This window comes from Mesoplodon densirostris, chromosome 19 (genome assembly GCF_025265405.1).
Source record: "Mesoplodon densirostris isolate mMesDen1 chromosome 19, mMesDen1 primary haplotype, whole genome shotgun sequence".
NCBI classification, from domain to species: Eukaryota; Metazoa; Chordata; class Mammalia; order Artiodactyla; family Ziphiidae; genus Mesoplodon; species Mesoplodon densirostris.
Genome location: NC_082679.1, coordinates 48,479,700 through 48,507,645, shown reverse-complemented (window position 1 = coordinate 48,507,645; position 27,946 = coordinate 48,479,700). Strand labels below are relative to the sequence as shown.

The following is a 27,946-nucleotide window of genomic DNA, read 5'->3' as shown; positions in this document are numbered from 1 at the left end:
TTTAACTGCCAACAAAACTAACAGCATTCACAGAGAACCTCAGAAAAAAGCTCTCCCCGCTGTCTCTACATTTGTATGAATTGCTCATAAACATGTCATTGAACAGGGAATCTACAGCTCTACACTGGATTTAAAAGAAATAAGTGCCTAGGCATGGAAATTTATGTTCAATCACAAGGCATGTGCACTAGTACACAGGAACACCTTTAAATGCCAGGCAAGGCTCAAAGAGCAGTACATGCTTTTGCCACAGTGCAGTAAAGATTAAGTCATGCAGTAACAGGCAAACCCGTTAAATGATGCTGCAGTTTGATATCGTTCTCTAAACTTTTAATGCTTATTTTAAGTTTTTTGTAGTTCTTATCTGACTTTTATATGACGATGACAACTTGTAAGGGAACATTAGTGATTCAATCTGTGAATGGCAATATCATCACTAATTAGTGAAAAATGTTTTCCTGCTATTACTAGTTTTGTTTAATTTTAAAATACCTTGAGATTATAAGGCAAACTATTAAAGGAAATTGTTACTATCTGCATCTATTCATCTGGGTAAATCAGAATTTTCCTCCTCAAACTACAGACATAATCTGGATTCATTACTCATAAATCCTTAATTTCAAATTTCTGTGCATTAGTGATTTCACTGTTCCCACTGACTGATTTTAATGTTAGATTATAGCTTTTGGGTTCCAAACAAGTAAAACAGGAAAAATTTTTGGTTAAAAAGAAGTCCAGCAATTTTCTGGGTCATATCAATGTGCTTTAGCCTTAAGTCTTATAATGCAGAGCTAACTTCCTCCTGTTTTCTGCTACTAAACCTCATGCTCACCTTTAGTTGTTTCACGTTGTACACATGGGCTCCAGCACTGGTACCTGATGCAGCTAGCCAATTTCCATCTGGACTGACTGCCAAAAGACACATGGACTCCACTGTCCCTGTGAGAACAAAACCGTAGTTAAGCCTCTGAATTCAGTGTCCACAGTCAGCCAGTCCTGCCCTAAAAATGATGGCGAAAGCCAGTAAGAGCCTTGGTTTTAAATTACTCATAGGACAATTTCTAGATAGTTTTGCAGATAAGTTCTAGATGCTACTCTGTCTACTATTTTAATTAGCCATCCTTCATGGAAAGAGGAGCCAGAGAGATAAACCAGAAAGCAGCACTTGCTCAGAACTACCATGAGAACAGAGAATCAGGGTAAGAGCTGCCACCAAAATCTATACCTTAATTGTTTCAAACTCCTTTCCTATCAGGTGTTTTTTAAACAAAGTTACAAACAGCAAATAGGCTTGAGGCATATCTTTTTTTTTTGGCTGTGTTGGGTCTTGGTTGCTATGCACGGGCTTTCTCTAGTTGTGGCGAGCAGGGGCTACTCTTCATTGCGGTGCGTGGGCTTCTCATTGCAGTGGCTTCTAGTGTTGCGGAGCATGGGCTCTAGGTGAGCGGGCTTCAGTAGTTGTGGCTTGCAGGCTCTAGAGTGCAGGCTCAGTAGTTGTGGTGCACGGGCTTAGTTGCTCCGCGGCATGTGGGATCTTCCTGGACCAGGGATCGAACCTGTGTCCTCTGCATTGGCAGGCGGATTCTTAACCACTGCACCACCAGGGAAGTCCCGAGACATATCTTTAATTTACTAGCTGTATATTTAGCACTAAGGGAGCATGGGCACATATGAGCCATCTTTGTCATTAAAGAATTTTAAACCAATCTGGCATCATGAAGACCCATGTGGGATAAAAATCAGAAGTAATGCTATATGCCAAAGTAAGTGTTGCATGTAACAGCCCCAAACAATGAAAAAGCTTTATAACTAGACATAAACCAGATGCTAAAGGATGAGCGAGGTGGGTAGAAAAGGATGGAGAACAGTGTGACCTAAGTGACAAGGACAGGAATACACAGGTTTGAGGGCTGTGAAGAAACCAGCCTGACTAGAGGGGGAAGTGAGATGAGATAGGAGGAAGAAATAAAGTTATATACATAATGCAGAGCCCAATTTTAAAGGAGTGCTAAATGCAAGGTAAAGAATCTAAGTGTTAAAACCATATACAGGTACTCAATAAATACTGTCAGTTTACTTCATCTGACTCCTAATTTGTATGTTTCTTTTCCTGTTTGCTTCTGGGGCAGCTTATGAACAGTGAGAGTTTAAGTTGATTTTAAAAAGTTGATTTTCCAGGCTGATGAAGTCTAAATAACAGTGAAGTCACTACAAGCCAGAAAAAGGGAGAAGGAAAAAGGCCCGTGGGAAGTATTGGGTACTAAGTCCTTAGTAGTTATCTCACCAGTTGTTATCTATACACAGTCACTCATTCATGCATACTCATGTTCTCAAAACATATGGAAAAGTGGTCATAAGCATTAGGACAGGTAATGAAACTGTATGTATAAGCTCATCATTATAAAAACAAACAACCAAAAAGATTAACATGTCCATAAGATACCTACATAACCAGCACCTACTGGAAATATATAAAATAATAATGGTGGTTATTTCTGGGTGTCAGAATTACAGATGATTTTAACTTTCTTCTTGCTCTGCTAACAAAACTCCAAGAAGGGTGATGAAACTTCTCTGGCCCCAAATAAGGAATCAAAAACCCAGTGAGAAAAGAGTAGGTGTGAGCAACACTTCAGATTTCATCGAGCGTTTTCACTTGCCAGGTCTCTCCTTCTACTTTAAATCGCAAACATGTGAGTGAATGTGTAATTTTTGCAGGGCAGAGAAGAGCATTAGTGAACCCCCAACAATTGAGGTTTAAATGGAAAAAAAGAAACATCGAGACTGACAGCTCTCTCCCATGGCCAACTACCAACTTCTCACCTGACTGAGGCTGAAAAGTATGCAGGTGCTTGAAGCTTCCCTCCAGCAGCCGAATGACATGCACAGACCCTTGATTTGATGCCACAAAGAGCTTCGTTGAATCCTCAGAAAACAAAATCTGAAGGGCAGAGCGAAGGAACGCTGGCATTTTGGAAACCTTGGGGGAACCAGTAACAAAAAATCAGAGAGAGAGAGAGAGAGAGAGAGAGAGAAGTTAGACCCAGAGCCCATCAAAAATAATCACAGTCAGGCTTAAATCATATGAATGCTTCCTGTCTCCAAGGAAGCCAATCAACCAAGGGCCTGGAACACAGACGTGCCTACTGTAACCTATCCACCCCCTTTGTCTTCTCCTCAAAAGCCTAACCTTTACTGCCACTTTCTGGCATTTCCCTATTCTCCAAAAACATAATTTTAAATGGCAATAATAGACTGTTTTATAACAGGTTTCTCAAAATAGCTTTTCACGGAACAAGGATTCATATCCAGGACGTTTCCACTTCACACAAAAATCAACCACTTATAAGGTTTCTTCTTATTCAACCAGGCTTGGGGTAATCACGTACCCTTTGGAGGTTTATGTTGTCATGTTCATAATTCAAACGATAGAGAAAAAACCGAGAAGCTGTAGAATAGGCTATCCAACTTCCACATGGGGAGATACAGCTGCAGATAATGTTCTCAGGACCCTGGTAACATTAGGAAGCAGGATGAATAGTCAAGTAAAACTTCAGACAAGGTTCACTATAGCATGAATCCTCAAGCTACTGCCACTCTGAATGTATCCACAAATACCAACGCATAATCCTGACACTCATACACTATGTGTCACTATGATTATTTCAAAGGTAGAACATCTAAGTGGTGTGGCTTTGATTTCCAAAACCCAGAACAGAGGTCTCTGAATACTATGAGTTTATCTCAGCCCTTCGCATACTTCATGGGTAGCTTCATAATGAACCCTAACTTTAGAAACCTGAGCAAGGAGGCATTTAATGCAGTGAAGCTTTGGAGGCTCAGTGACTTGGGGACTGATTTTCTGTTTTGGTCAATGACAACCTGCTTTAAAGACCTGTAAGAAATATTAAGTGAAAAAATTTGCCTAACACCGGAAAAGTTTAGTGTAACATTTATGTAATTCAAAAAACTCAAAAAACATCTGAGTGTATGTAAGTACATATGTATACACACATAAGTATTCTCACACACAGAAAAAGATCTAGAAGGGTATACAGCTAATCAATTAACAGTAATTATTGCAGGAGAGGGGACTAGTATTAAAGAGCTGGGCAAGGATATAAATTATTGATATTGTTTGAATTCTTCATAGTAAGACTGTATTCACAAATTATTTGTGCAATTAAAATAAAGATTTTTAAAAAGGAAGACAAAGTTGTTTGTATAGTATAGTCCCGATATTCTAGAAAGAAAGGATGTATACACATGCACGCATGGGTGAAAATTTTTTCTGAAAGAATATATAAGAAACCACTGTCAGTGATCATCTCTGGCGGGATGGGGGTAAGAAAGAGGTTCATTTTTCATTGCATACTCTTTTGCATTATTTGAATTTTTAAAAACAATGCATGTTATTTTCATAATAATACCAAAAGAAGAAAAACGAATTTCTTGTATTTATTCATCCAATAAATTCTGAATGCCTGACTTACAATCATAGGAAACCCAGCTCTTTTGACATAGTACTTCATTCAAATAACTTCAGATCTTAAACAGTTTATGATGTCAACGAAGAAACCCTCAAAATTCAGAATGAGAAAAATGTTCTGGATTTCAGAGTCTGAACACACAGTTAAATTTCTTTACCTTTGTCTTGAGGTGAAGTAAGTGATCTGCATTTTTAGAGAGTGGAAGGGTATCCCCATTCTTTCCTGGAACAAGAAATACCTCTGACATTTTTCTTCCCAAAGAAAGGTTATTCATACATTTTTTCTTCTAAAGAGTCATTCCTGGGTAGAAAGAAATCTCTACCACTGGGAAATCAGAAAAACGTCTGACGTAGTAAGCTTACAGTTTGCTGGGGGTATGTATACGAAGAGGAAAGCAGCGAGCACTTTCTTGGCTTCTACTTGAGTGCCCTGGATACGGCCTAGGGCACACCCCTATTTCTCTGAAGCCGCCTCCCACAGCCAGGCATGCAGGTGGATGGAAGTGAAGTTTGTGTGGCCTCGACTTCAACTTCATTTGTTCATTTTGGAGCCTAAAGCAAAAGCCTCTAACCTACTATAAAACAACAGGACCGGGCCTCCCTGGTGGCGCAAGTGGTTGAGAGTCCGCCTGCCGATGCAGGGGATACGGGTTCGTGCCCCGGTCTGGGAGGATCCCATATGCCGCGGAGCGGCTGGGCCCGTGAGCCATGGCCGCTGAGCCTGAGCGTCCGGAGCCTGCGCGTCCGGAGCCTGTGCTCCGCAACGGGGGAGGCCACAACAGTGAGAGGCCCGCATACCGCAAAAAAAAAAAAAAAAAAAACAGGACCCAAACAGGTATGTCATACTTAAGGCCATGAGGCTGTCACCCTGGTAAGATCTGCACAACCTTCTTTTTCATGCAGGCCTGTCACGACCCCACATTAAAACCTGTCATTTTTCAACAGCCTGTTTTGATCCCAGTCTAGCCAGGGAGAACTTTGATTCCACTACCCTCAGCGCCACTATATCCTGCAGTGCACCAGACCGAACTGGAAACTTTGCACTGATGATCCAGTGTCCTGCTAATAATTTTAACACTCTGAGGAACGCCTCTGCTCTATGTAGTGGGTGGGAAACCGTAAGTTCAAAAGGACACAGACAAACCTACTTCCATTTTTCCACAAGCAGAATTTCAATTGCCATTTCCGGCTTCTATCTCCAGTTTTCTTATTGGAAAAAAACTTTCTCCCATCTTACCTGTTGCAACTGTGGATCCCAGTCGCCAAAGTTCCAAGTGATGAGCAAACTGGAAGAGGAGAAGCTGCTTCTTTTTTGCACAGGAAACGAGACGTCGCTGTATCCAAGAATCAAAAAGACATAAACAAGCTGGAGTCATCTATTGCCTCTGTACTGGATACAGCAGCAACACCTCAGAACATTTTTTACCGTTAAAATCCATTAACTTGATAAATATTTCCTAAGTACTACCATTTGCCAGGCACTGTCCTAGGATCTAAAAACATAGCGGTAAATAAAAACCTAGCTACTGCTCTCAAGCTTATAGTTTAAAGGGTTGACAGAAAATTAAACAGGCAATTACGTTAAGTGTGCAAAGAATTTTAACACGGCTAAGCACAGTATGTAATGAAAAAAAGTAGAAAGGCCTCATGGCAGTAAAGACAGGAGCCCAGATGAGGCTCACTGGTAAAGAGTACTCAGGCAAAGAAGGTAGGGCAGGACGTTCCAAGCAGAGGGATGGCACAGGAAATAGCTCAAAGGGAAGAGAGCGTTAGAGGGAATAAAAAGGAGTCTTTCAGAACTGCCAGACTGAGTGCAGATGGGGGTGGGGATACTGCAAGTGCATGAGAACAGAGGTGAGGGAAGAGGCTGTCTTCTCCGGATCAAGACAGGTTTCATAAGCCATGCTAAGGAATTAGGTCTTTACGCTGAGGACAACAAGGACCAACAAAGGCATATAAGCATGGAGGGATGAACAAAGTTGCTTTTTGAACGGATCAATGGAGAACAGGCTGGAATGACACAAATCTAAATAAAAGGAGACTGTTAACAAACTACTGTAAAGAAATCCAGAGGAGAAAAGACACTGACCCAAACTAGGTTAACGGCAGTGTAGACAAAGAGAAAGGGCTAGATTCAAGAGAGAACGAGGAGGTAGACTCAGTAAGGTTTACTGGTTGAATGGAATGTAGAAGCAGGTAGTGGGAAGAAGAGTTTCTAGCCTGGAAAGATGACTGATTTACCTAGAAAGGAACACTGGAAGCCTGGATTCTCCTGCTCCCACCCAGAATAATAAAAAGTCCAGGCTTGGACTTCCCTGGTGGTACAGTGGTTGAGAATCTGCCTGCCAATGCAGGGGACACAGGTTCGAGCCCTGGTCTGGGAAGATCCCAGGAGCATGCCACGGAGCAACTAAGCCCATGCGCCACAACTACTGAGCCTGTGCTCTAGAGCCCATGAGCCACAACTACTGAGCCTGCGTGCCACAACTACTGAAGCCCGCGCACCTGGAGCCCGTGCTCTGCGACAAGAGAAGCCGCCACAATAAGAAGCCCGCGCACCGCAACAAAGAGTAGTCCCTGCTCGCCACAACTAGAGAAAGCCTGTGTGCAGCAACGAAGACCCCATGCAGCCAAAAATAAATAAATTTATTTTAAAAAATTAAAAACAAAAAAAAAAAAAATTAAAAACAAACAAACAAAATCCCCATAAACCACACCTACTGGGAAAAGGGAATGATTTCCCCAGAAACTGAACTAGGAATGCTGCTTTAAATCTCTTGGCCCCTGTAAATATCTTTGCCAGAGGCTTGCCTTAGAAAGAGAAGGAAGAAAGAAGGTAACTACAGAAGGCCAACAGATCTGCCAAAGAAGAGTGAGCTGTGCTGTCTTATGGGACAGGCAGACCGGGAGATGAGGGCATGGTGGGCATTAGAGGATGATACTTACATGGGGAAAAGTGATTTTTCGGAGAGCAGCATCATAATTCTTTACCTCCACCTTCTCCATGAGAGGACGAATGACTAAGTGGGTGTCTGTGCCTGGAGCGGCAGGGAGAGGAGAAAAAATATCGGAATTAGAAAAAGTCCCACATGAAAATAACCACAGCTGGACAGAGTAATGAAGCAGCCCCGGCCAAGACTGAAACCCACCTCCAGATATCAGTGCTATGGGGCTGTGGGCCACAGCTCGCACGTCGTGAGTGTGATGCTGAAATGGCTTTGTCCGCACCCACTGCTTCTCACTGCTGTTGGAAGTCACAGAGACCAGCTGAAAATGGAACACTGTCCCCTCGGCTGTGCCCACCACGAAACTGTCTTCTTGCTGAGAAAGTAAATCATTAGGGAGGTACATTTGAGCAAAACAGGGCCCAGTTTGAAAAACATTCCCCGAGGTTTTCTGTCTGGGCAGCTTAGGGGGAAAACCTATGCCCAGAATTGGTTGCAGGGGTCTTTTTCCTCCAGAAGCTAACAATGCCATCAGGGGAGCAAGTTCGCGCATAGGTAACAAAGCGCCCCCTACTGACAAAATTAACAGTAAGTACTTCAAACTGTTAGTGTGCTTTCATATAACGCAAACCAGACCCCATTAGAATAGCAACAATATTGGGGAAAGGGGAGGGGTCGCAAAACTGGCAGTCAAAAGACTGAAGCTTAGAAAACCCTAAAATTCACTGTCCTCTTTTTAGAGACGAAGAAAGGGTGGGCTGGGGAGGGGAAGTGGCCTGGTCAATATCACAAAGATGCAGGTTCCCTGGTCCCCAGTTTAAGGCTCTCTCTTGTCAGCAGGTTGAGCACGAGGATTTCTGTCAGTTTTAAAAGGTCTTGCTGTGTCTACAACTACCTTTTAAAATTCCTCTATATCTCAAAACCATTTTCATTTTAACTTGTTTTTAAAAATGCACATAACTTTGAGTAAGAAAACAAAACAGGAGGCTTGATAGGGTAGTGAGAAAAATCAGAAACCTGGATCAGTAGTTAACCAATCAAACAGTGTAAAGAGTAGGTGAGCCAGTCAAGAAAAGTGAGATGTCTGAACACACGTGAGCATGTAGCTGCCATCAACTACACACTGACTGTGCTAGGAACGTTGTATGTCATATCATCTCTAATCCTTCAATAACCTGCAAGGTTAAGTATCATCTGTCCTATCAGGAGAAACTACAAAAGACTGAAATGAGCATAACAAGTACTGGTGTCCTTGTCTGGTGAGCCCTTTGATTGTCCTAGAGCTACTTTACAACTCCATAAATTGTAAAAAAACTGAGAGTGATGCAAAAGATTCTCTTGCATAGAGATGCAAAAGAATTTTGCTTGGTAGAATGCAGCTGATGATTGTCCTGTGGACACTGAGTCCTGCAACAATTTGTAAATCATTTCAGCATTCCTGATGGCCTTACATAACTGTGTTCTTTGATTTCTCCCTTAGAACTGCTTGTAACTTACTGGTTCCCTCATTAGTTAATGAGTTACAGAAAATCTCTGACATACTTCCATTTCATGTTTGGATGAGTTATGATTTTACCCTTTTTCCCCCCAATCATCATTTAATAGCCCTTTACACAGATAAGGAAACTGGAACTTCAAGAGTTTACCTGTCTGTCAGTTTACAGACGTGTATGTGCCGCCAGAGCCTTTGCTCCGGGCACAGGCCTCTCCCTCACCTTCTCTAAGGATACTACTATTTGAAAACCATTAGCCTAAGGCAAAAGTGGAAATACTGAGCTGCTAGGAATTCACACGCTCTCTCCATCACCTCCACTAAACAGTTCAAGTGGCTGTTTGCTCAAAGTACTACCTACAGAGAAGAACTGGGAAGGGAGGCCTCTCACTCCACATTCTCTTTCCCTGAGGTGGAATCATAAAATAACAGAAAAGCAAACAAAAGAAAAGGGCTCTCTAGGGGTGCAACAGGAATGAAGCAAGGGAAAAACAGACCTGGGGGGGCGCAAGTGCACGCACGCGCGCGCGCACATACACACTAACTTAATCAAAGAGTGGCTGCTTCACACGGAACAAAATATCTCAGGACTGACCTCTAAATGAAGGCAAATGTTCCCTACAACTCCCTGCAGGAATCAGTACTTGCCTACTTGATGGAGGTGAAAAGCCTCTAAGAAGATCAAAGGACTGGGTGTTTGCCACAATTCACTCTTTAGTCAATGAGAAACCACTGAAAAGAAATCTAAATATAAACCATCTGTTCTGGCAAGAGAGTATGGAGAAAAGCCTTGAAATTAGGACTGGTGTCAAAAGAGATGTGAAAATGGCAATAGCACACTCGCTGTGCCAGACACTCTACTTAGCACTTTACAAGCACAACCCATTTAATCTTTCCTCAGACGCCATGCAGCCTGTATTACTAACCTCCTTGTTCTCACAGAGGAAGAAACTGAGACTTAGAAAGAAGCAACTTGCCCAAGGAAGACATGTAGCTATTAAGTGGTATGACTGGGATTCAAACCCAAGTCTGCCCAACTCCAGAGTTTGTGATAAGCCTTTTTGAGGACTGGAATTTGTACAATTGCATGTTTCAACTGAAAAAAAAAAAAAAAGTACCACAATCCCTTGCTTCTCAGGCACACATTTTCCCACATCTTAACATCTCTGAAATCAAAATATCAAAAATCTGTCAACCTGTGTTATGTGACATCTTCAGATAAAGAATGAACATCAAAACTTGCAGAGTACGGATTTCCCTCGTGGTCCAGTGGTTACGAATCCACCTTCCAATGCAGGGGATGCGGTTTGATCCCTGGCTGGGGGACCAAGATCTCACATGCCGTGGGGCAACAGAGCCCACGCGCCACAACTAGAGAGAAGCCCGCACCGCAACTAGAGAAGGCTGCATGCCACAATGAAGAGCCTGTGTGCTGCAAGGAAAGATCCCACGCGCCTCAAGGAAAGATCCCGCAGGCCATGATGAAGATCCCACACGCAGCAATTAAGACCCGATGCAGCCAAATAATAATAAAACAAAACAAAACAAAAACAACTTGCAGAACAGTTGTCAAAAGCCTACAAGAAAATCTTGGGACTATATTGGAGCATCTTCTACCAACACTTGGATGGCTGGGAGGCATGTGTGAGAAACATGGACCCCAATAACTGAGTTCAAGTGATTCAGAGTTCAACTCTGAACGTGAGCAAGTTCTAGGAATACCCTAATCATTTTATTTCACACATACTTTCCTTTTTATATATGCGTAAGAGTGATATAACAAAAAACTTCGGTTTAAGTCTCAAGAAGCTCTTCAATAAGTAAAATATAAATTTTATGTTTAAAAAAGCATTGTGTCAGTTTATATTATAAAAGCTTATATTATGTGCTTATAAAATATGAATTTTACATTTAAAAAACCACTCTGTCATAGTTTAATAAAAGTATTTCTTCTTTCCCATGATAACAAAATTATGACATGTTACAATCATTTGTATCTAAGACTTAATGCAATAGAGTAATATAGGCACAAGGTAGAAGATCAGACAGTATAAAGTGGTACGCAGTACAAGTTATACCTGTCTTCCACCTACCCCCAAAAAACTTTCTTCCAGAAACTGTCATTATTTGCATTTTCAATATTTCCAGAGATATTCTATGTATACACTAGCAAAACTGTATACACATAGAATATGTTTCTTTTCTTTTCTCTTTTTTTTTAGCCATGCCATGCAGCATGCAGGATCTTAGTTCCCTGACCAGGGACTGAACCCAAGTCCCCTGCAATGGAAGCGCTGAGTCTTAACCACTGGACCGCCAGGGAAGTCCTAGAATATCTCATATATAAATATCTAGTATATAAATCTCTACCTTTCCTTATTATACACTATATTATACACTGTAATACTGTTCTGCTTTTTCCCCTTACCAATATATCCTAGAAATGGTTCCACAGCAATAAATATACATCTTCTTTGGTCTTTGAACAGGTGCATAATCCTTAAATAATTATACTTTAAATAGTACTAAATTTAATAATTAAGTCTTACTGTCTAATAATTACAACCATTTTGGATCAAAACTCTATTTTATTTATTTATTTATTTATTTTTGTGTTATGCGGGCCTCTCACTGTTGTGGCCTCTCCCGTTGCAGAGCACAGGCTCTGGACGCGAAGGCTCAGCGTCCATGGCTCACGGGCCTAGCCACTCTGCGGCATGTGGGATCTTCCCAGACCAGGGCACGAACCCGTGTCCCCTGCATCGGCAGGCGGACTCTCAACCACTGTGCCACCAGGGAAGCCCCAAAACTCTATTTTAAAAGGAGAATTCCTCCCACTCACTTAAACCTTGACTTCTATTATAGTTTATATGTGACATCTACATGTTTTATAGGGCTTTAGCACTAACAAATTGTTCTCATGGAAAAACTGTGGAATGGGATAGGAACATTTTACAGGCAAGAAAAGCAAGCAGGAGTGATCTCTATACTAGACACACTTAAGTAAGAAAATAACACTCAAACTAATTACATAAAGATAAAAGATCTAGTCAACAAACCTCAAAGCTCAGAGAGACAAATATCATATAATATCGCTTACATGTGGAATCTAAAAAAATGGTACAGATTAACTTATTTACAAAACAGAAACAAAGTCGCAGATGTAGAAAACAAATTCATGGTTACGGGGTGGGAGAGAAGCGGGGGTGGGGATGATAAATTGGGAGATTGGGATTGACGTAGACACACTACTATATATAAAACAGATAACTAATAAGGACCCAGTGTATAGCATAGGGAACTCTACTCAATACTCTGTAATGACTTATATGGGAAAAGAATCTAAAAAAGAATGGACATATGTGTATGTACAACTGATTCACTTTGTTGTACAGCAGAAACTAACACAACATTGTAAATCAACTATACTCCAATAAACATTAAAAAAAAAAAAACCTCAAAATCACTTCCTGGGCCTCACTGCTAAAATATCCAAAGGTTTCTGATTAAGAATTCATGTTACAAGATGGCAAGAGGCACACATGTTCAATACAAATCTGCTTTAATTCCTATACAAATAGGAGAAAAATCAGTAGTGTCGAAATCACTATAAAATTACCTTCTAATGTTCCAAGATAGGAAGCAGAACAGTCAGGCAGAGAGAGGAAATAGCACTTCTCAAGACTCTTCTAGAATACTTGTGCCCTATCTACAATCAGATGGGGTTAACTGGGGACAGGGAGTGTCTGAAGAAAACCTCTCTGCTAACTAATCGTTTAGAGAATATTCTCTAACTAACTGTTGGAGAATAAGTGTTCAGGAAAATTGTGTGGGTTTTCAGATGCATTGTCCTAAACTCAATCTTCCTCCACTACAACATTCAGGATTAGGGAACAGTGTCTGTGGCACACCAATGACATGGCCTGCTCTACTCATGCCCCAGGTTGTACAGGAACTGCTCAAACAGGGACTATACTCACATCAGATATGGCAATGGACTGCACGTCAGCATTTGCGATGAGATGATTCTTTACAAGGGTCCCTGTAGCTGAGTCCCAGAACTGCACCTTCCCAGCAGAGTCCACACTTATGACGGTGCCATCGGACAGGAAGGCCACGCCCCATATGATACACTTCCGCTTAGACACACCCATATACTGCCTATCCACAAGCATCTTATGAATAGCGCTCCCTGAAAAAGAAAGCAAAGCCCGCATGTGAATGGCACTTATTTCTCCTCAGTCTTCAGAAGCTGCCTGTGGTAGGCATCTGGTAAGTCAGTTGCCTGAGCACAGACCACAGAGAGCCAGTAAATAGTGGTTATGGTGAACTCAGTTTTGGAACACCAAAATGGTTCCCTGAAGAAGGAGGGCAGCGGTGGGGGGGTGCAGACAAAAGGAATTTTTGGTGGAGACGTGAAATGGAAACGAGACATTTGAGGCTTCACTGAAAAGCAGCCAACTGCACACACACATTACACTCTGCTCCCTTCCAAATCCCCGAGAAAGGGAGAGAAGACAATAGGGCCAAAATTTGGGGAACTGGAAAGCAGACACGGAGTAGTAACCGACTTAGTAGAGCCCTAAAACTAAGTCCCAAATCAGCAGTAGGAAAAGCCAAGAAACCACCTGATTTATACCATGGAATCCTCAGAAGACTCAGCAACTGGTGACTCCAGATAGTCTGGAAACAGAGGTGACGCATGGAACACAGATTAAGTGAAATGATATAATCTGTATTGAGAACACCAGCTTTCTTCTTAGAATGCTGATGGCTGGACTTGTTATCACCAGGCAGAAGAAAAAACATCTCTGAGAAATATGACCAGCGTAAGAGAAGAGATCTAAAGAGCCTGTCTTGAGAGCATCCCCAAACTAATAGTCCAGCCAGACTATTCCTCAATGAAGCTCAGATGTGGTCAGCACCACTCGTGTGGTGATGAGAGGAACCTCTAGACACAGGAGGAAAGCCTCAATATGAAAGGCAGAGGCCCAACATACGACCAGAAAAAAATAAACAACAAGGTGGGAAAAAGCCAGGGTGAAGAACACTTCACAAATATTACTATGAATAGTCTTGGAGAAGAGTTAGTATACTGTATAATGAAACAAAAAAAGAATGCTGTAAAAAGGAACATTCAGGAAACAAAAAAGAACTCTGGAAATGAATGGCAGAAATGAGAACCTCGATAAAAGGACTGAAAGATAAAAATGACAAACTCTCCCAGGAAGCAGAGTAAGAAGTTAGAGATGAAAAATAACAAGGGGGGAAAAGAAAAAACGCAAGAAAGAAAATTAGAAGAGCCAACATTCCAGTAATAAAATTCCAGAAAGGAGAAAATGGAGAGAAACTCCTTTACAAAATAATTGTAAGAATTTTCCTCAGAAATGAAAAACATGGGTTTCTGGATTAAAGGAACCTACCAAGTTGTCCAATACAATTGATGTTAACAGATCCACACAACAAGAAACATAATTATTACATTTCAGAACAGTAAAGATAAAGGGAAGATCTTAAAAGCTCCCAGGAAAAACCAACCACAAAAACCTACATAAAGGATCTACTCTCAGAAAGGCATCAGTGTCCATAACAATACTAGAAGCTGGACGACAGTGGAACCACGGCTTCAAAATTCTAAGGAAAAATAATTTCCAACCTAGAATTCTTTCCCAGAAACCCTTTCTCAGGATCCATCAAACAAAGTGATAAACTAAGAAAGTGAATGACTTGGCAACAGGGAACTCTACTGGAGAAAAAAGCAAAGGGGATCTCCAGAATGGTTGAAAAACCAGAGTTCAAGATCTCAAGAGTTGTGCAGTAGGCCCAGAAACTGGCTCCACTAAGCTGGAGCAGGGCAGAAGGCTCTGGGAGAGAATCCTTCAAGGAGATAAAAGTGATAGAAAGAAAACCAGATGTGGGAATTCCCTGGCGATCCAGTGGTTAGGACTTGGCGCTTTCACTGCAGGGGCCCATGTTCAATTCCTGGTGGGGGAACTAAGATCCCGCAAGCTGCGTAGTGTGGCCAAAAGAAACCAAAACAAACAAACAAACAAAAAAAACAGAAAAAAACCCCAGATGTAGCTGAACCTAAATCATACAACTGGAAGAATGTGGAGATGAATTAGTGATATATATATACATATATATATATATATATATATATATATGTATATATATATCAATCTCACACACACACACACACACACACACACACACACACACGAGAGAGAGAGAGGGACAGAGACGGACACTCAGCATTAACAAAAAGCATACAGGAAAGGAAAAGAAATTTACTATACAAGTTGTATCTATATAGTCTAAGAATAAAAACATCAACTGCTAATCTGAACAAAGTTAGAACATAACCATACTGGGAGGATCAGGAGGAAATATTGCTACATGTGGCAAAGGGCAGAGAAAGAGGATTAAATAGTGGAAGTCAATAAATAATGGGCTAAAACTGAAAAAAATAAAATAAAGCATTTTAAGCATACTATGTATAGCATAAAGATAAATACCAAAAGAATTAGCTAAGAGTTGCAGGTGGCTGCCTTTGAGGAGTGGGAGAAGGGATATAGGGGGACTCCTGATTTTTTGTAACAAGCCTTAAGGAATTCTTTGACTATAAGCATATATAACTGATAATAAAAAACTTGCTCAAGCACTAAGGAAAAAGAAAAAGGCGACATGCCTGCCCTGTGTTTCCTCTCATCTTAGCGGAGAGTAAAGACACAGCCACCTAACAAGTTGAAGTCAGTCTCCTCACTGAAGGAATCCATCAGCCAACTCTCTAGGCCAAGGACAGAGGAAGCACGTTGTTCTCTATCTTTCTGATCTCAAGTCTCACCAACTATGTTACAAAGATCTTACGTTCCTCAAATACAGACACCCACTTTTACAAAGTACTGGTATATATAAATAGGTATTCTACTGATTGCTCATAGTAAATGTCTCACTGGTTGAGGGCAAATTTTAGTGTGAATTCTTATGATGAAAAATACTGTATTCCATTGAAGAACCAAGATTCCCCTAAAAGCAGCAGTAGTAATCCAAGAAAGAAGTGAGATTCATGGTGACATCTCAGAAGGTTCATGAAAGCATACGGTCACAAGCTTTTAGAAACCCAGAAATGTGACTCTGACAAACAAGACCCACACCCCAAATGAACTGAGAAAAACAGTCACCTGATTTGACATCAAACACACTAATGTAGTCTACGGAGCCAGCTGCAATGTGGGTACCAGCGGGATGCCAGCTGAGGCTCAGGATTCGACCTTGGGAGTTGTACAACAAAAGAGAAAGTGACATACACATAAATATACAGCAAAGGGTAACTGAGTTCTCCTTCCACAAAGATCTACAGGGCTAGCGTTCTACAGTCTTAAAGTTCATCTACTGCACTCTTGCGAAGGACTGTTCTGTAACAGGTGAGAGACAACTTTGCCCTGGGACCCATGATGACATATTTGATACTTACTTTTAATAATGGATAAATGGTTGATGGGAGTGTAGATAAGCACAACCTTTTGAAGGTGATCTGGTAGTAACCTAACAAAATTTAAATGTGCAAATTTGGCATGGTAGTTGCACTGGGAATTTAACAAAAAAGAAATATTTACAGGAATGCCCAAGTGTGTATAAGAATGTTCATTACAGCACTGGCTATAGTAGTAAAAACAGAATTAGTATCCATCAATAGGAGTTTGGTTAAATAAATTATGGAACACCATAAAATGAAATGCCATGCAGACTGGCATGACTGACACAGAAAGATGTCTGTGATACATCAAATGAAAAAATAAGCTGAAAAACAAGTGCAAGCACTCCTGTGAATGTATTTGTCTATCTGAATATACAAAAAAGTCTAGATTAGTTCCAAAATGTTGTCTACAGAGTGAAATGAGACACTTATTTTCTCTTTCACACTTGGCTAAATGCATGAAATTTTTACCAAGCATTATATCACCTTTGTAATTAAAAAAAGAACACCTAGGAGATATTAAAAACAATACAGGGATCTGATTAGCAGAGGATAAATATTACTATTGGATACAGAGAACACATCAGACACTACTCTCTAGAAAAGGAGTCAGGGTGGGATAGGGAGGGTGGGAGGGAGACGCAAGAGGGAGGAGATATGGGGATATATGTATATGTATAGCTGATTCACTTTGTTATAAAACAGAAACTAACACATCATTGTAAAGCAATTATACTCCAATAAAGATGTTAAAAAAAAAAAAAGTGGATAATAGAAAAGGAGTCAGCAAACTATGGCCCAAAGGCCAAATTGGGGTCACCACCTGTTTTTGTAAATGAAGTTTTACCAGAGCACAACCATGAGCATTTGTTAAGTATTATCTAGGGCAACTGTGGTGCTATAATGACAAGAGTTGGCAGAGACTATATGGCCTGCAAAGCCTACAATATTTACTAGCTGGTGTCTTCACAGAAATAGTTTGCCAGCCTCTGTTCTGGATGTCAGTGTCAGTCAGTCCAGGTGGAACAGGGGAAATTGTTTATAAAATTCCCCCAATCAACTTGAAAGTACTAGCAGAACTGAGAACCACAGCTCCTAAAGAAAAATCCGAGTTTTGAGACTTTATGCACATTTGTTAAAACTTCACAAAAATAAGTGAGAACAAACTGATTTACACAGAAACACTCGCTTTCCTACTTTGGATTGCTAGTTTCCTGTATTATTACTTAACCAGGCAATCATGGCTATGCTACACAACGGAGCAGACCTGAGCTAAGAATAGCATCTAGCACATACGCTGCACTCACAGAAAGTTAGCATATAGATAAAATATTACCTGGACCCATGGGGAAATATCCCATCCCCAGTGGCACAGAAATATAACTTCTTGTTAAGACTACTCACTGCCTCACCACAAATAACCCTTACTTTTCTGACGATCAAAATTTCTTTCAAACTGGATTTTGTCTGGGGTGATCTGAAATAGTTTCACAGATCCATCTTCACAGCCAACCTATTATGGAAAAGGGGGTAGAAAATAAAGAAAGCATTTTGTAGAACTAAATATATATATTTACAAATATATACATTTCCTCCTTCAAGCTAACAACTTGTTCTGAAAGAGAAAATAGTTTGTGAGAGGGAAAAAGTACTGGTAGCAAGAAACTGGTAGTGTGTTCCTGGCAGTCTTCATGTCCTAGCCAGAGAGCAGTCCAATTAGTAGCCCAATTCCTGAATAGGACATGGAGGAGAAATAGGATTTCACAGCATGTCTCTGCTAGACACCCATGGCCTAAATAAAAGACCCATTAACTGTGTCACCTAAATGGAGATACGTCAAGATACTACAAAATAGTACAAATTTTTAAAAAATCATAAATCCATCACAGAAAACTAAATCTCTGAAAGTACCCAGTCTAATGGTAAGAATGGGGGGGAGTCTTTCCATTGTATATATGTACCACATTTTCTTTATCCATTCGTCTGTCGATGGACATTTAGGTTGCTTCCATGACCTGACTATTGTAAATAGTGCTGCAATGAACATTGGGGTGCATGTGTCTTTTTGAATTATGGTTTTCTCTGGCTATATGCCCAGTAGTGGGATTGCTGGATCATATGGTAGCTCTATTTTTAGTTTTTTAAGGAACCTCCACATGGTTCTCCATAGTGGCTGTATCAATTTACATTCCCACCAACAGTGCAAGAGGGTTCCTTTTCTCCACACCCTCTTCAGCATTTGTTGTTTGTAGATTTTCCTGATGATGCCCATTCTAACTGGTGCGAGGTGATACCTCATTGTAGCTTTGATATGCATTTCTCTAATAATTAGTGATGTTGAGCAGCTTTCCATGTGCCTCTTGGCCCTCTGTATGTCTTCTTTGGAGAAATGTCTATTTAGGTCTTCCACCCATTTTTGGATTGGGTTGTTTATTTTTTTAACATTGAGCTGCATGAGCTGTTTATATATTTTGGAGATTAATCCTTTGTCCATTGATTCATTTGCAAATATTTTCTCCCATTCTGAGGGTTGTCTTTTTGTCTTGTTTATGGTTTCCTTTGCTGTGCAAAAGCTTTGAAGTTTCATTAGGTCCCATTTGTTTATTTTTATTTCCATTACTCTAGGAGGTGGATCAAAAAAGATCGTGCTGTGATTTATGTCAAAGTGTTCTTCCTATGTTTTCCTTTAAGAGTTTTATAGTGTCCAGTCTTACATACAGGTCTCTAATCCATTTTAAGTTTATTTTTGTGTATGGTGTTAGGGAGTGTTCTAATTTTATTCTTTTACATGTAGCTGTCCAGTTTTCCCAGCACCACTTATTGAAGAGACTGTCTCTCCATTGTATATCCTTGCCTCCTTTGTCATAGATTAGTTGACCATAGGTGCGTGGGTTTATCTCTGGGCTTTCTATCTTGTTCCATTGATCTATGTTTCTGTTTTTGTGCCAGTACCATATTGTCTTGATTACCGTAGCTTTATAGTATAGTCTGAAGTCAGTGAGTCTGATTCCTCCAGCTCCGTTTTTTTCCCTCAAGACTGCTTTGGCTATTCGGGGTCTTTTGTGTCTCCATACAAATTTTAAGATTTTTTGTTCTAGTTCTGTAAAAAATGCCATTGGTAATTCGATAGGGATTGCATTGAATCTGTAGATTGCTTTGGGTAGTATAGTCATATTCACGATATTGATTCTTCCAATCTGTAGATTGCTTTGGGTAGTATAGTCATATTCACGATATTGATTCTTCCAAATCCAAGATAGTATATCTCTCCATCTGTTGGTATCATCTTTAATTTCTTTCATCAGTGTCTTATAGTTTTCTGCATACAGGTCGTTTGTCTCCGTAGGTAGGTTTATTCCTAGGTATTTTATTCTTTGTGTTGCAATGGTAAATGGGAGTGTTTCCTTAATTTCTTTTTCAAATTTTTCATCATTAGTGTATAGGAATACAAGAGATTTCTGTGCATTCATTTTGTATCCTGCAACTTTACCAAATTCATTGATTAGCTCTAGTAGTTTTCTGGTGGCATCTTTAGGATTCTCTATGTATAGTATCATGTCATCTGCAAACTGTGACAGTTTTACTTCTTCTTTTCCAATTTGTTCCTTTTATTTCTTTTTCTTCTCTGATTGCCGAGGCTAGGACTTGCAAAACTATGTTGAATAATAGTGGCAAGAGTGGACATCCTTGTCTTGTTCCTGATCTTAGAGGAAATGCTTTCAGTTTTTCACCATTGAGAATGATGTCTGCTGTGGGTTTGTCGTATATGGCCTTTATTATGTTGAGGTAGGTTCCCTCTATGCCCACTTTCTGGAGAGTTTTTATCATAAATGGGTGTTGAACTTTGTCAAAAGCTCTTTCTGCATCTATTGAGATGATCATATCATCATTTTTCTGCTTTAATTTGTTAATATGGTGTATCACATTGATTGATTTGCGTATATTGAAGAATCCTTGCATCCCTGGGATAAATCCCACTTGATCATGGTGTATGATCCTTTTAATGTGTTGTTGGATTCTGTTTGCTAGTATTTTGTTGAGGATTTTTGCGTCTATATTCATCAGTGATATTGGTCTGTAATTTTCTTTTTTTGTAGTATCTTTGTCTGGTTTTGGTTATCAGGGTGATGGTGGCCTCATAGAATGAGTTTGGGAGTGTTCCTTCTTCTGCAATTTTTTGGAAGAGCTTGAGAAGGATGGGTGTTAGCTCTTCTCTAAATGTCTGATAGAATTCACCTGTGAAGCCATCTGGTCCTGGACTTTTGTTTGTTGGAAGATTTTTAATCACAGTTTCAATTTCATTACTTGTGTTTGGTCTGTTCATATTTTGTATTTCTTCCTGGTTCAGTCTTGGAGATTATACCTTTCTAAGAATTTGTCCATTTCTTGCAGGTTGTCCATTTTATTGGCATAGAGTTGCGTGTAGTAGTCTCTTAGGATGCTTTGTATTTCTGCGGTGTCTGTTGTAACTTCTTTTTCATTTCTAATTTTATTGATTTGAGTTCTCTCCCTCTTTTTCTTGATGAGTCTGGCTAATGGTTTATCAATTTTGTTTATCTTCTCAAAGAACCAGCTTTTAGTTTTAGTGATCTTTGCTATTGTTTTCTTTGTTTCTATTTCATTTATTTCTGCTCTGATCTTTATGATTTCTTTCCTTCTGCTAACTTTGGGTTTTGTTTGTTCTTCTTTCTCTAGTTCCTTTAGGTGTAAGGTTAGATTATTTGAGATTTTTCTTGTTTCTTGAGGTAGGATTGTATAGCTATAAACTTCCCTCTTAGAACTGCTTTTGCTGCATCCCATAGGTTTTGGATTGCTGTGTTTTCATTGTCATTTGTCTCTAGGTATTTTTTGATTTCCTCTTTGATTTCTTCAGTGATCTCTTGGTTATTTAGTAACGTATTGTTTAGCCTCCATGTGTTTGTGTTTTTTATGTCTTTTTCCCTGTAATTCATTTCTCATCTCATAGCGTTGTGGTCAGAAAAGATGCTTGATATGATTTCAAGTTTCTTAAATTTACTGAGGCTTGATCTGTGACCCAAGATGTGATCTATCCTGGAGAATGTTCCGTGCGCACTTGAAAAGAAAGTGTAATCTGCTGTTTTTGGATGGAATGTCCTATAAATATCAATTAAATCTATCTGGTCTATTGTGTCATTTAAAGCTTGTGTTTCCTTATTTATTTTCATTTTGGATGATCTGTCCATTGGTGTAAGTGAGGTGTTAAAGTCCCCCACTATTATTGTGTTACTGTCTTTTATAGCTGTTAGCAGTTGCCTTATGTATTGAGATGCTCCTATGTTGGGTGCATATATATTTATAATTGTTATATCTTCTTCTTGGATTGATCCCTTGATCATTATGTAGTGTCCTTCCTTGTCTCTTGTAACATTCTTTATTTTAAAGTCTATTTTATCTGATATGAGTATTGCTACTCTGGCTTTCTTTTGATTTCCATTTGCATGGAATATCTTTTTCCATCCTCTCACTTTCAGTCTGAATGTGTCCCTAGGTCTGAAGTGGGTCTCTTGTAGACAGCATATATATGGGTCTTGTTTTTGTATCCATTCAGCAAGCCTGTGTCTTTTGCTTGGAGCATTTAATCCATTCACGTTGAAGGTAATTATCGATATGTATGTTCCTATGACCATTTTCTTAATTGTTTTGGGTTTGTTTTTGTAGGTCCTTTTCTTCTCTGTGTTTCCCACTTAGAGAAGTTCCTTTAGCATTTGTTGTAGAGCTGGTTTGGTGGTGCTGAATTTTCTTAGCTTTTGCTTGTCTGTAAAGTTTTTGATTTCTCCATTGAATCTGATTGAGATCCTTGCCAGGTAGAGTAATCTTGCTTGTAGGTTCTTCCCTTTCATAACTTTAAGTATATCATGTCACTCCCTTCTGGCTTGTAGAGTTTCTGCTGAGAAATCAGCTGTTAACCTTATGGGAGTTCCCTTGTATGTTATTTATCGTTTTTCCCTTGCTGCTTTTAATAATTTTTCTTTGTCTTTAATTTTGGCAAATTTAATTACTATGTGTCTCAGCGTGTTTCTCCTTCGGTTTATCCTGTATGGGACTCTCTGCGCTTCCTGGACTTGGGTGGGTATTTCCTTTCCCATGTTAGGGAAGTTTTCGACTATAATCTCTTCAAATATTTTCTCTGGTCCTTTCTCTCTCTCTTCTCCTTCTGTGACCCCTATAATGCGAATGTTTTTGCGTTAAATGTTGTCCCAGAGGTCTCTTAGGCTATCTTCATTTCTTTTCATTCTTTTTTCTTTATTCTGTTCCGCAGCAGTGAATTCCACCATTCTGTCTTCCAGGTCACTTATCCGTTCTTCTGCCTCAGTTATTCTGCTATTGATTCCTTCTAGTGTAGTTTTCATTTCAGTTATTGTATTGTTCATCTCTGTTTGTTTGTTCTTTAATTCTTCTAGGTCTTTGTTAAACATTTCTTGCATCTTCTCGATCTTTGCCTCCATTCTTTTTCCAAGGTCCTGGATCATCTTCACTATCATTATTCTGAATTCTTTTTCTGGAAGGTTGCCTATCTCCACTTCATTTAGTTGTTTTTCTTGGGTTTTATCTTGTTGCTTCATCTGGGACATAGCCCTCTGCCTTTTCATCTTGCCTCTTTCTGTGAATGTGGTTTTTGTTCCACAGGCTGCAGGTTGTAGTTCTTCTCGCTCCTGCTGTCTGCCCTCTCGGGGGGTACGTCTTAAGTCTGTGCTCAAAATTTTTTTGAGAAACACTGGAAAAACATGGTTCCACAAGTTGACTTGTAGAAGGACCTATCAGAAGTTTTGATATACTAACTTGTGTTGTGAATCTACAGGAGGATTTATTACGCCGTATTTCTGAAACAAAATTTATCGTAAAACACAAGGTACAACAAAACAAAAAACAGTTTCTACATCTCCCAATTCCAAAGAACACAGTTTGGGAAATTCTAAACCAAACTGAAACCTCTGGTTTCATAAGTGAATCAACGAGGTCCAAAGTAGCAGCAGAAAGAGTGCCAAATACAAGAGATTTTTAAATCCCCAATAAGAACCCCAATCTTGTATCTCGTATTGGAATCCAAATACAATTGCTTGCTTGGTTGCTGGAATCCAGCTCAGACTGGAGTTGCTACATGCTATAATACAATTTCACCTTCCTATGAACATAGGGAAGCAAGTTTAAGTGGGCACAAGAGAAATCTTGGTTTGAATTACCAATAGTTGCTTACTGACCAAAAGTTGAGAGCCATTGGGGCTGGCAGCCATGCTCCAAATGGGTCCTCCAAAGGCATCCATAGCATACTTGATGTTTAACGCCTGCAAATCATACTCAATAATCTCTCCATTGAGTCCAGCACTAAACAGTCGCTGTCCATTTGCCCAGCACAGAGCTTCTGTAGCCCGAGACTCATGACCTGGGAAAAACTACAGAAACACCATAACTTTTCAACCCACCACGAATTCATCAGCTACTAGCACTGAGTGGTTACACGCAAAAAGGTGAAAATCAAAATGCCTCTCTAGAAATAACTAGTGTGGGTTTTACACTATCTGAAGATCATGTTACTGCTATTTTCATTTTTTTCAGGTTCACATTTTAGTTACTTATACAATTGGTTTTGTTTCTTTTACTAGGACTTATTCTGCAAAACCTTTTCAGACAATAAAGTTTCAGACAATCCAGTTTGTATCTGATGCATCTAATTTTTAAAAATCATCGCAATTACCTTGATTGATTTCAAAAGGTGTACACATGTCAAAAGTTACCAATACATACACTTTGAATACATGTTGATTATTGTGTCAATTTCACCAATTAAAAGCTGTTTAAAAAATTAAAATAAACAAAGGCAGCTCACTCCAGCTTTTCATTCAAGTCTCAGATTTCTAAGTGTTTTCTTAGCACTCAAAAAGCATTCATACTATCAAGGAATTTTATTCTTTTTTTTTTTTTTTTTTTTTTTTTGCAGTACGCAGGCTTCTCACTGCTCTGGCCTCTCCCATTGCAGAGCACAGGCTCTGGACACGCAGGCTCAGCGGCCATGGCTCACGGACCCGGCCGCTCCGCGGCATGTGGGATCTTCCCGGACCGGGGCATGAACCCATGTCCCCTGCATCGGCAGGCAGACTCTCAACCACTGCGCCACCAGGGAAGCCCAGGAATTTTATTCTTTTTTTTAGGAATTTTATTCTTATATCTGCTTGATAAAAAAGGGAATGAGGAGGTATAATTTTTCCTATCTGAACTTGAAAAGGCAAAATATTCATTAATTAAGTGGCTTGCCCCAAGGGCCAAAGTCAACGACATGAAGACAATGTGGGTCTCCTTACTCCTAGGCACTACTCTTCACTCTCAGAGATACAATGTTTTCTTGTTCTGAGAGTGATCACCAGAGCTAAGCAATCTTCAATAGAAGGGAAGGGAACATGGAGAAAGTGGAAGACTAGACTGAATTAATTGTTCAAAAAAAAAAAAAAAAAAACAACAGATGGGAGAGGAAAATAAGAGGTACTAGGTAAAGACCAGTTGACTTATTCATTCAACATGTATTAAGTAAGCAGTGTCTTTGTACTAGGCACTTGCTAAATGTTGGGAATACAGCCATGAATATCACTGACAAGGTCCTTGTTTTCATAAAATTTGAAGTTCAGCTAGGAAGAAGACATTAAACAAATATATATGAACTATTATAAAATTACAATTATCATAAATGACAAGAAAAATCACAGGATGCGGGCTTCCCTGGTGGCGCAGTGGTTGCGAGTCCGCCTGCCAATGCAGGGGACACGGGTTCGTGCCCCGGTCCGGGAAGATCCCACATGCCGCGGAGCGGCTGGGCCTGTGAGCCATGGCCACTGAGCCTGCGCATCCGGAGCCTGTGCTCCACAACAGGAGAGGCCACAACAGTGAGAGGCCCGCATACCGCAAAAAAAAAAAAAAAAAAAAATCACAGGATGCAACAAGCATGTACCACAGCACGTTTTTCATTCTATGGAATGTGACTCATTTGTGGTAACCAGCAATTTCTTAACTCCTATTAGAGCTTCAGGGATCAGCTCAGTAAGTCATCTCTTTCCAGGAACCCTAAACCCACCTCATCAGAGAAGGCACCTCTCCACTAAGATTCTATGCCTCTGCTTAGGTCTATCATAAAATTTGCCACACTGTTTGGAAACTGTATACTCGTCTTTCCCCCACTGGATTTTGAACTCCTTGAAGGTAGGTCCTCTGACATTCATCTTAATGCCTAATACTTGCCACTCAGTCATTTAGAAACATTTACAGAGTGCCTAAATTCCAAGTACTAAGCTGCTGGGCACTGCATTCATTCATTTTTCCTTCTATTCATCTATATCATGGTGCCTAGGGCATGTAAGGCACTCAGTAAATGTGAACTGAATTATTTTGTTGCACTTGAAATCAGTAATCACTGCCTTTGAAAAATATGCTGCTGTAACAGCCCTTTGCATACACCCAAACGGTACTTTACCTAATTTAAAATCTTTATTCCCAAATATAAGGCATATAAATCTACCTTCTCTCAGACAGATGAACTTAGGAATCCATCTTCCTGATATCACATCACCAAAATGTTTGATATTAAAATGTCTCATCATTTTTTCTGAATTGACAATGAAATGGGTACTGACACTTATAGCAGGAAATGCCACTTTACCAAAGTTACAATGGTGCAGAGACTGATATGAAGCAATGGTCTTGACAATTTCCCTTCTTATTGTGCCCAACAGATCTAGCAAACCTTAGTTTCCAAATGACAGTGAGCACCACAATTCCTAGGTAGGATCTTTCTAACCAACATCACACAGATCAAAACTCTAAGCGCATCGTTCAGACAAGAGGCTACATATTTGTTATGTGGTTCTAAACAACTCCGGAGAGAGTGGGGGACAGTTACTTTCTTTTGATCTCTTTGAATACAAAAAACATAGATTTGGCAGAATTGAACTTCAGAAAAAAATTAACATCAAAAACACCAAATCAGGCTCCCAAATGACTTACTTTCTCCTGAAAGTAGTTTGCTGACAAATTATAAATTTCCACAGTGCCATCTGTTCGTGAGACAGCCAATCTGTTTGACTGGTTATTGTAAGCCACACAGCGGATCCCTGATGGAACATAATTAAAGAAACGTACTCGATGGACCTTAAATTCACCCATTCCTAGGGGGGCAAGAAAAGAATCATTGTTAAACAGCAGTATGTCACACCTCATGTTTCTTATTACCACTATTCTAGGTGGAAGACTCCAACTATATCTCATCGAGGTTCATTTCTATTTTTTTTCACTTTTTTTTTTTTGTAGGGGGCCGCGCCGGGCAGAATGTGGGGTCTTAGTTCCCCAACCAGGGATGGAACCCGAGCCCCCTGCATTGGAAGTGCCGCTTCTTAACCACTGGACCGCCAGGGAAGTCCGACGGAGGTTCATTTCTAAATTTCCAACTAATGATGCTTTCATGGCCCATAAAGAATCTATCAAACAGTCTCCAGAAGCTCAGGATTCTTCAGCAACAAAATTAAAAGATCAACACATACAGCATCACCCAGACTGCCAGCAATCCTGACAACTGCCTGAAGGAAGTGGTCCAGAAAAAGAGGGGTGAGAATTTGAAACGTGATCTTAGAGCAGAAGACTGAATATAACCTCATTCTCTAACTGGGAGTGAGCACTTGAACGGAGTCACATGGAGCTGACCGGATGTATTAGACGCAGAACTAAGGTCTCCTTTGTATTTTGTGTGTGAGGTTTCTGGGGGTGGGGGTGGTGAAGAGGAGGATAAATACCACGACCACTCTAAAGAAGCAAGAAATGTGGATAGTCTAAAGGAGTATCTCAAAGTCAGGTCCGCAGAACTCCTGTATCAAAATCACCTCGAAAAATGGTTTTTTAAAATGCAGGATTCCGGGTCCTATTCCACAGTTCCAGAATTCCAATCTTTTGGGGCGGGGGTAGGGCTAGCAATCTGCATTTTGGCAAACACCTCTATCTCTAGTGCATGCTAAGTTTGCAAATCACACACTCAACTACGGTACTGACGGTGGGGCTGATGGGGCAGGAAGAACCGAGAGCGTCTCAAGGGGAGGAACCACAGGACTGGTCGGCATCTGTCAACTACTCCCTCTACCTGCCGCAACGTCGCCGCCAATATACGCACTCTGCTCTGGGTCGCCCCTTACTCGTCTCCTTTCAAGGTGAGGAACCCGCCTGCAGAGCAGGCGCGTTCGGCCGGGCCGGGCTAAGAGTGCGTCCAAGGCGCGCGCGAGGGCTTCACCGCCCCTTCCCTCTCCGGGGATCTCTGGAGTAGCCCCCACCGGCCTCGGCACAAGAGAATCGGCGAGCTCCGCCGGGCGCCGACCTGTAGCAGGCCTCACCCGCTCGAACTGCCCCCACCCTGTCCCATCCCCGCTCCCCACGCCCCTTCCCCAACTCACCAGCGGATGGGCTAGCCACTCTCGGCGCTCGCCTCTCTCCGCCCCGGCCCCACGTGCGCGCGCGCTCGCGTGCTCTGCCCCGGAAGTGCTCGCGCCGCAAGG

General features: G+C 40.6%; 1 protein-coding gene across 2 annotated transcripts in view; it reads right to left on the bottom strand.

The window, feature by feature from the left end:
• Positions 1–27,944, bottom strand: part of UTP4 (UTP4 small subunit processome component) — a 34,259-nt gene extending 6,315 nt beyond the window's left edge. Inside the window, exons 1-13 of one of the 2 annotated variants that reach the window (XM_060084731.1) lie at positions 27,845–27,944; positions 26,415–26,575; positions 23,627–23,818; positions 17,835–17,919; positions 16,111–16,200; positions 12,907–13,118; positions 7,639–7,810; positions 7,436–7,527; positions 5,727–5,823; positions 4,648–4,712; positions 3,390–3,512; positions 2,824–2,980; positions 833–939 (exon numbers count right to left, since the gene is read on the bottom strand). In XM_060084731.1, the coding sequence (XP_059940714.1) occupies positions 833–939; positions 2,824–2,980; positions 3,390–3,512; positions 4,648–4,712; positions 5,727–5,823; positions 7,436–7,527; positions 7,639–7,810; positions 12,907–13,118; positions 16,111–16,200; positions 17,835–17,919; positions 23,627–23,818; positions 26,415–26,573 (1,551 nt within the window). In that variant the 5' untranslated portion in view covers positions 26,574–26,575; positions 27,845–27,944. Of the gene's footprint in view, positions 1–832; positions 940–2,823; positions 2,981–3,389; positions 3,513–4,647; positions 4,713–5,726; positions 5,824–7,435; positions 7,528–7,638; positions 7,811–12,906; positions 13,119–16,110; positions 16,201–17,834; positions 17,920–23,626; positions 23,819–26,414; positions 26,576–27,567; positions 27,783–27,844 lie in introns of those variants that run through there. The other variant, XM_060084733.1, reaches the window with a different exon arrangement.
• Positions 27,945–27,946: the final 2 nt, after the last annotated feature.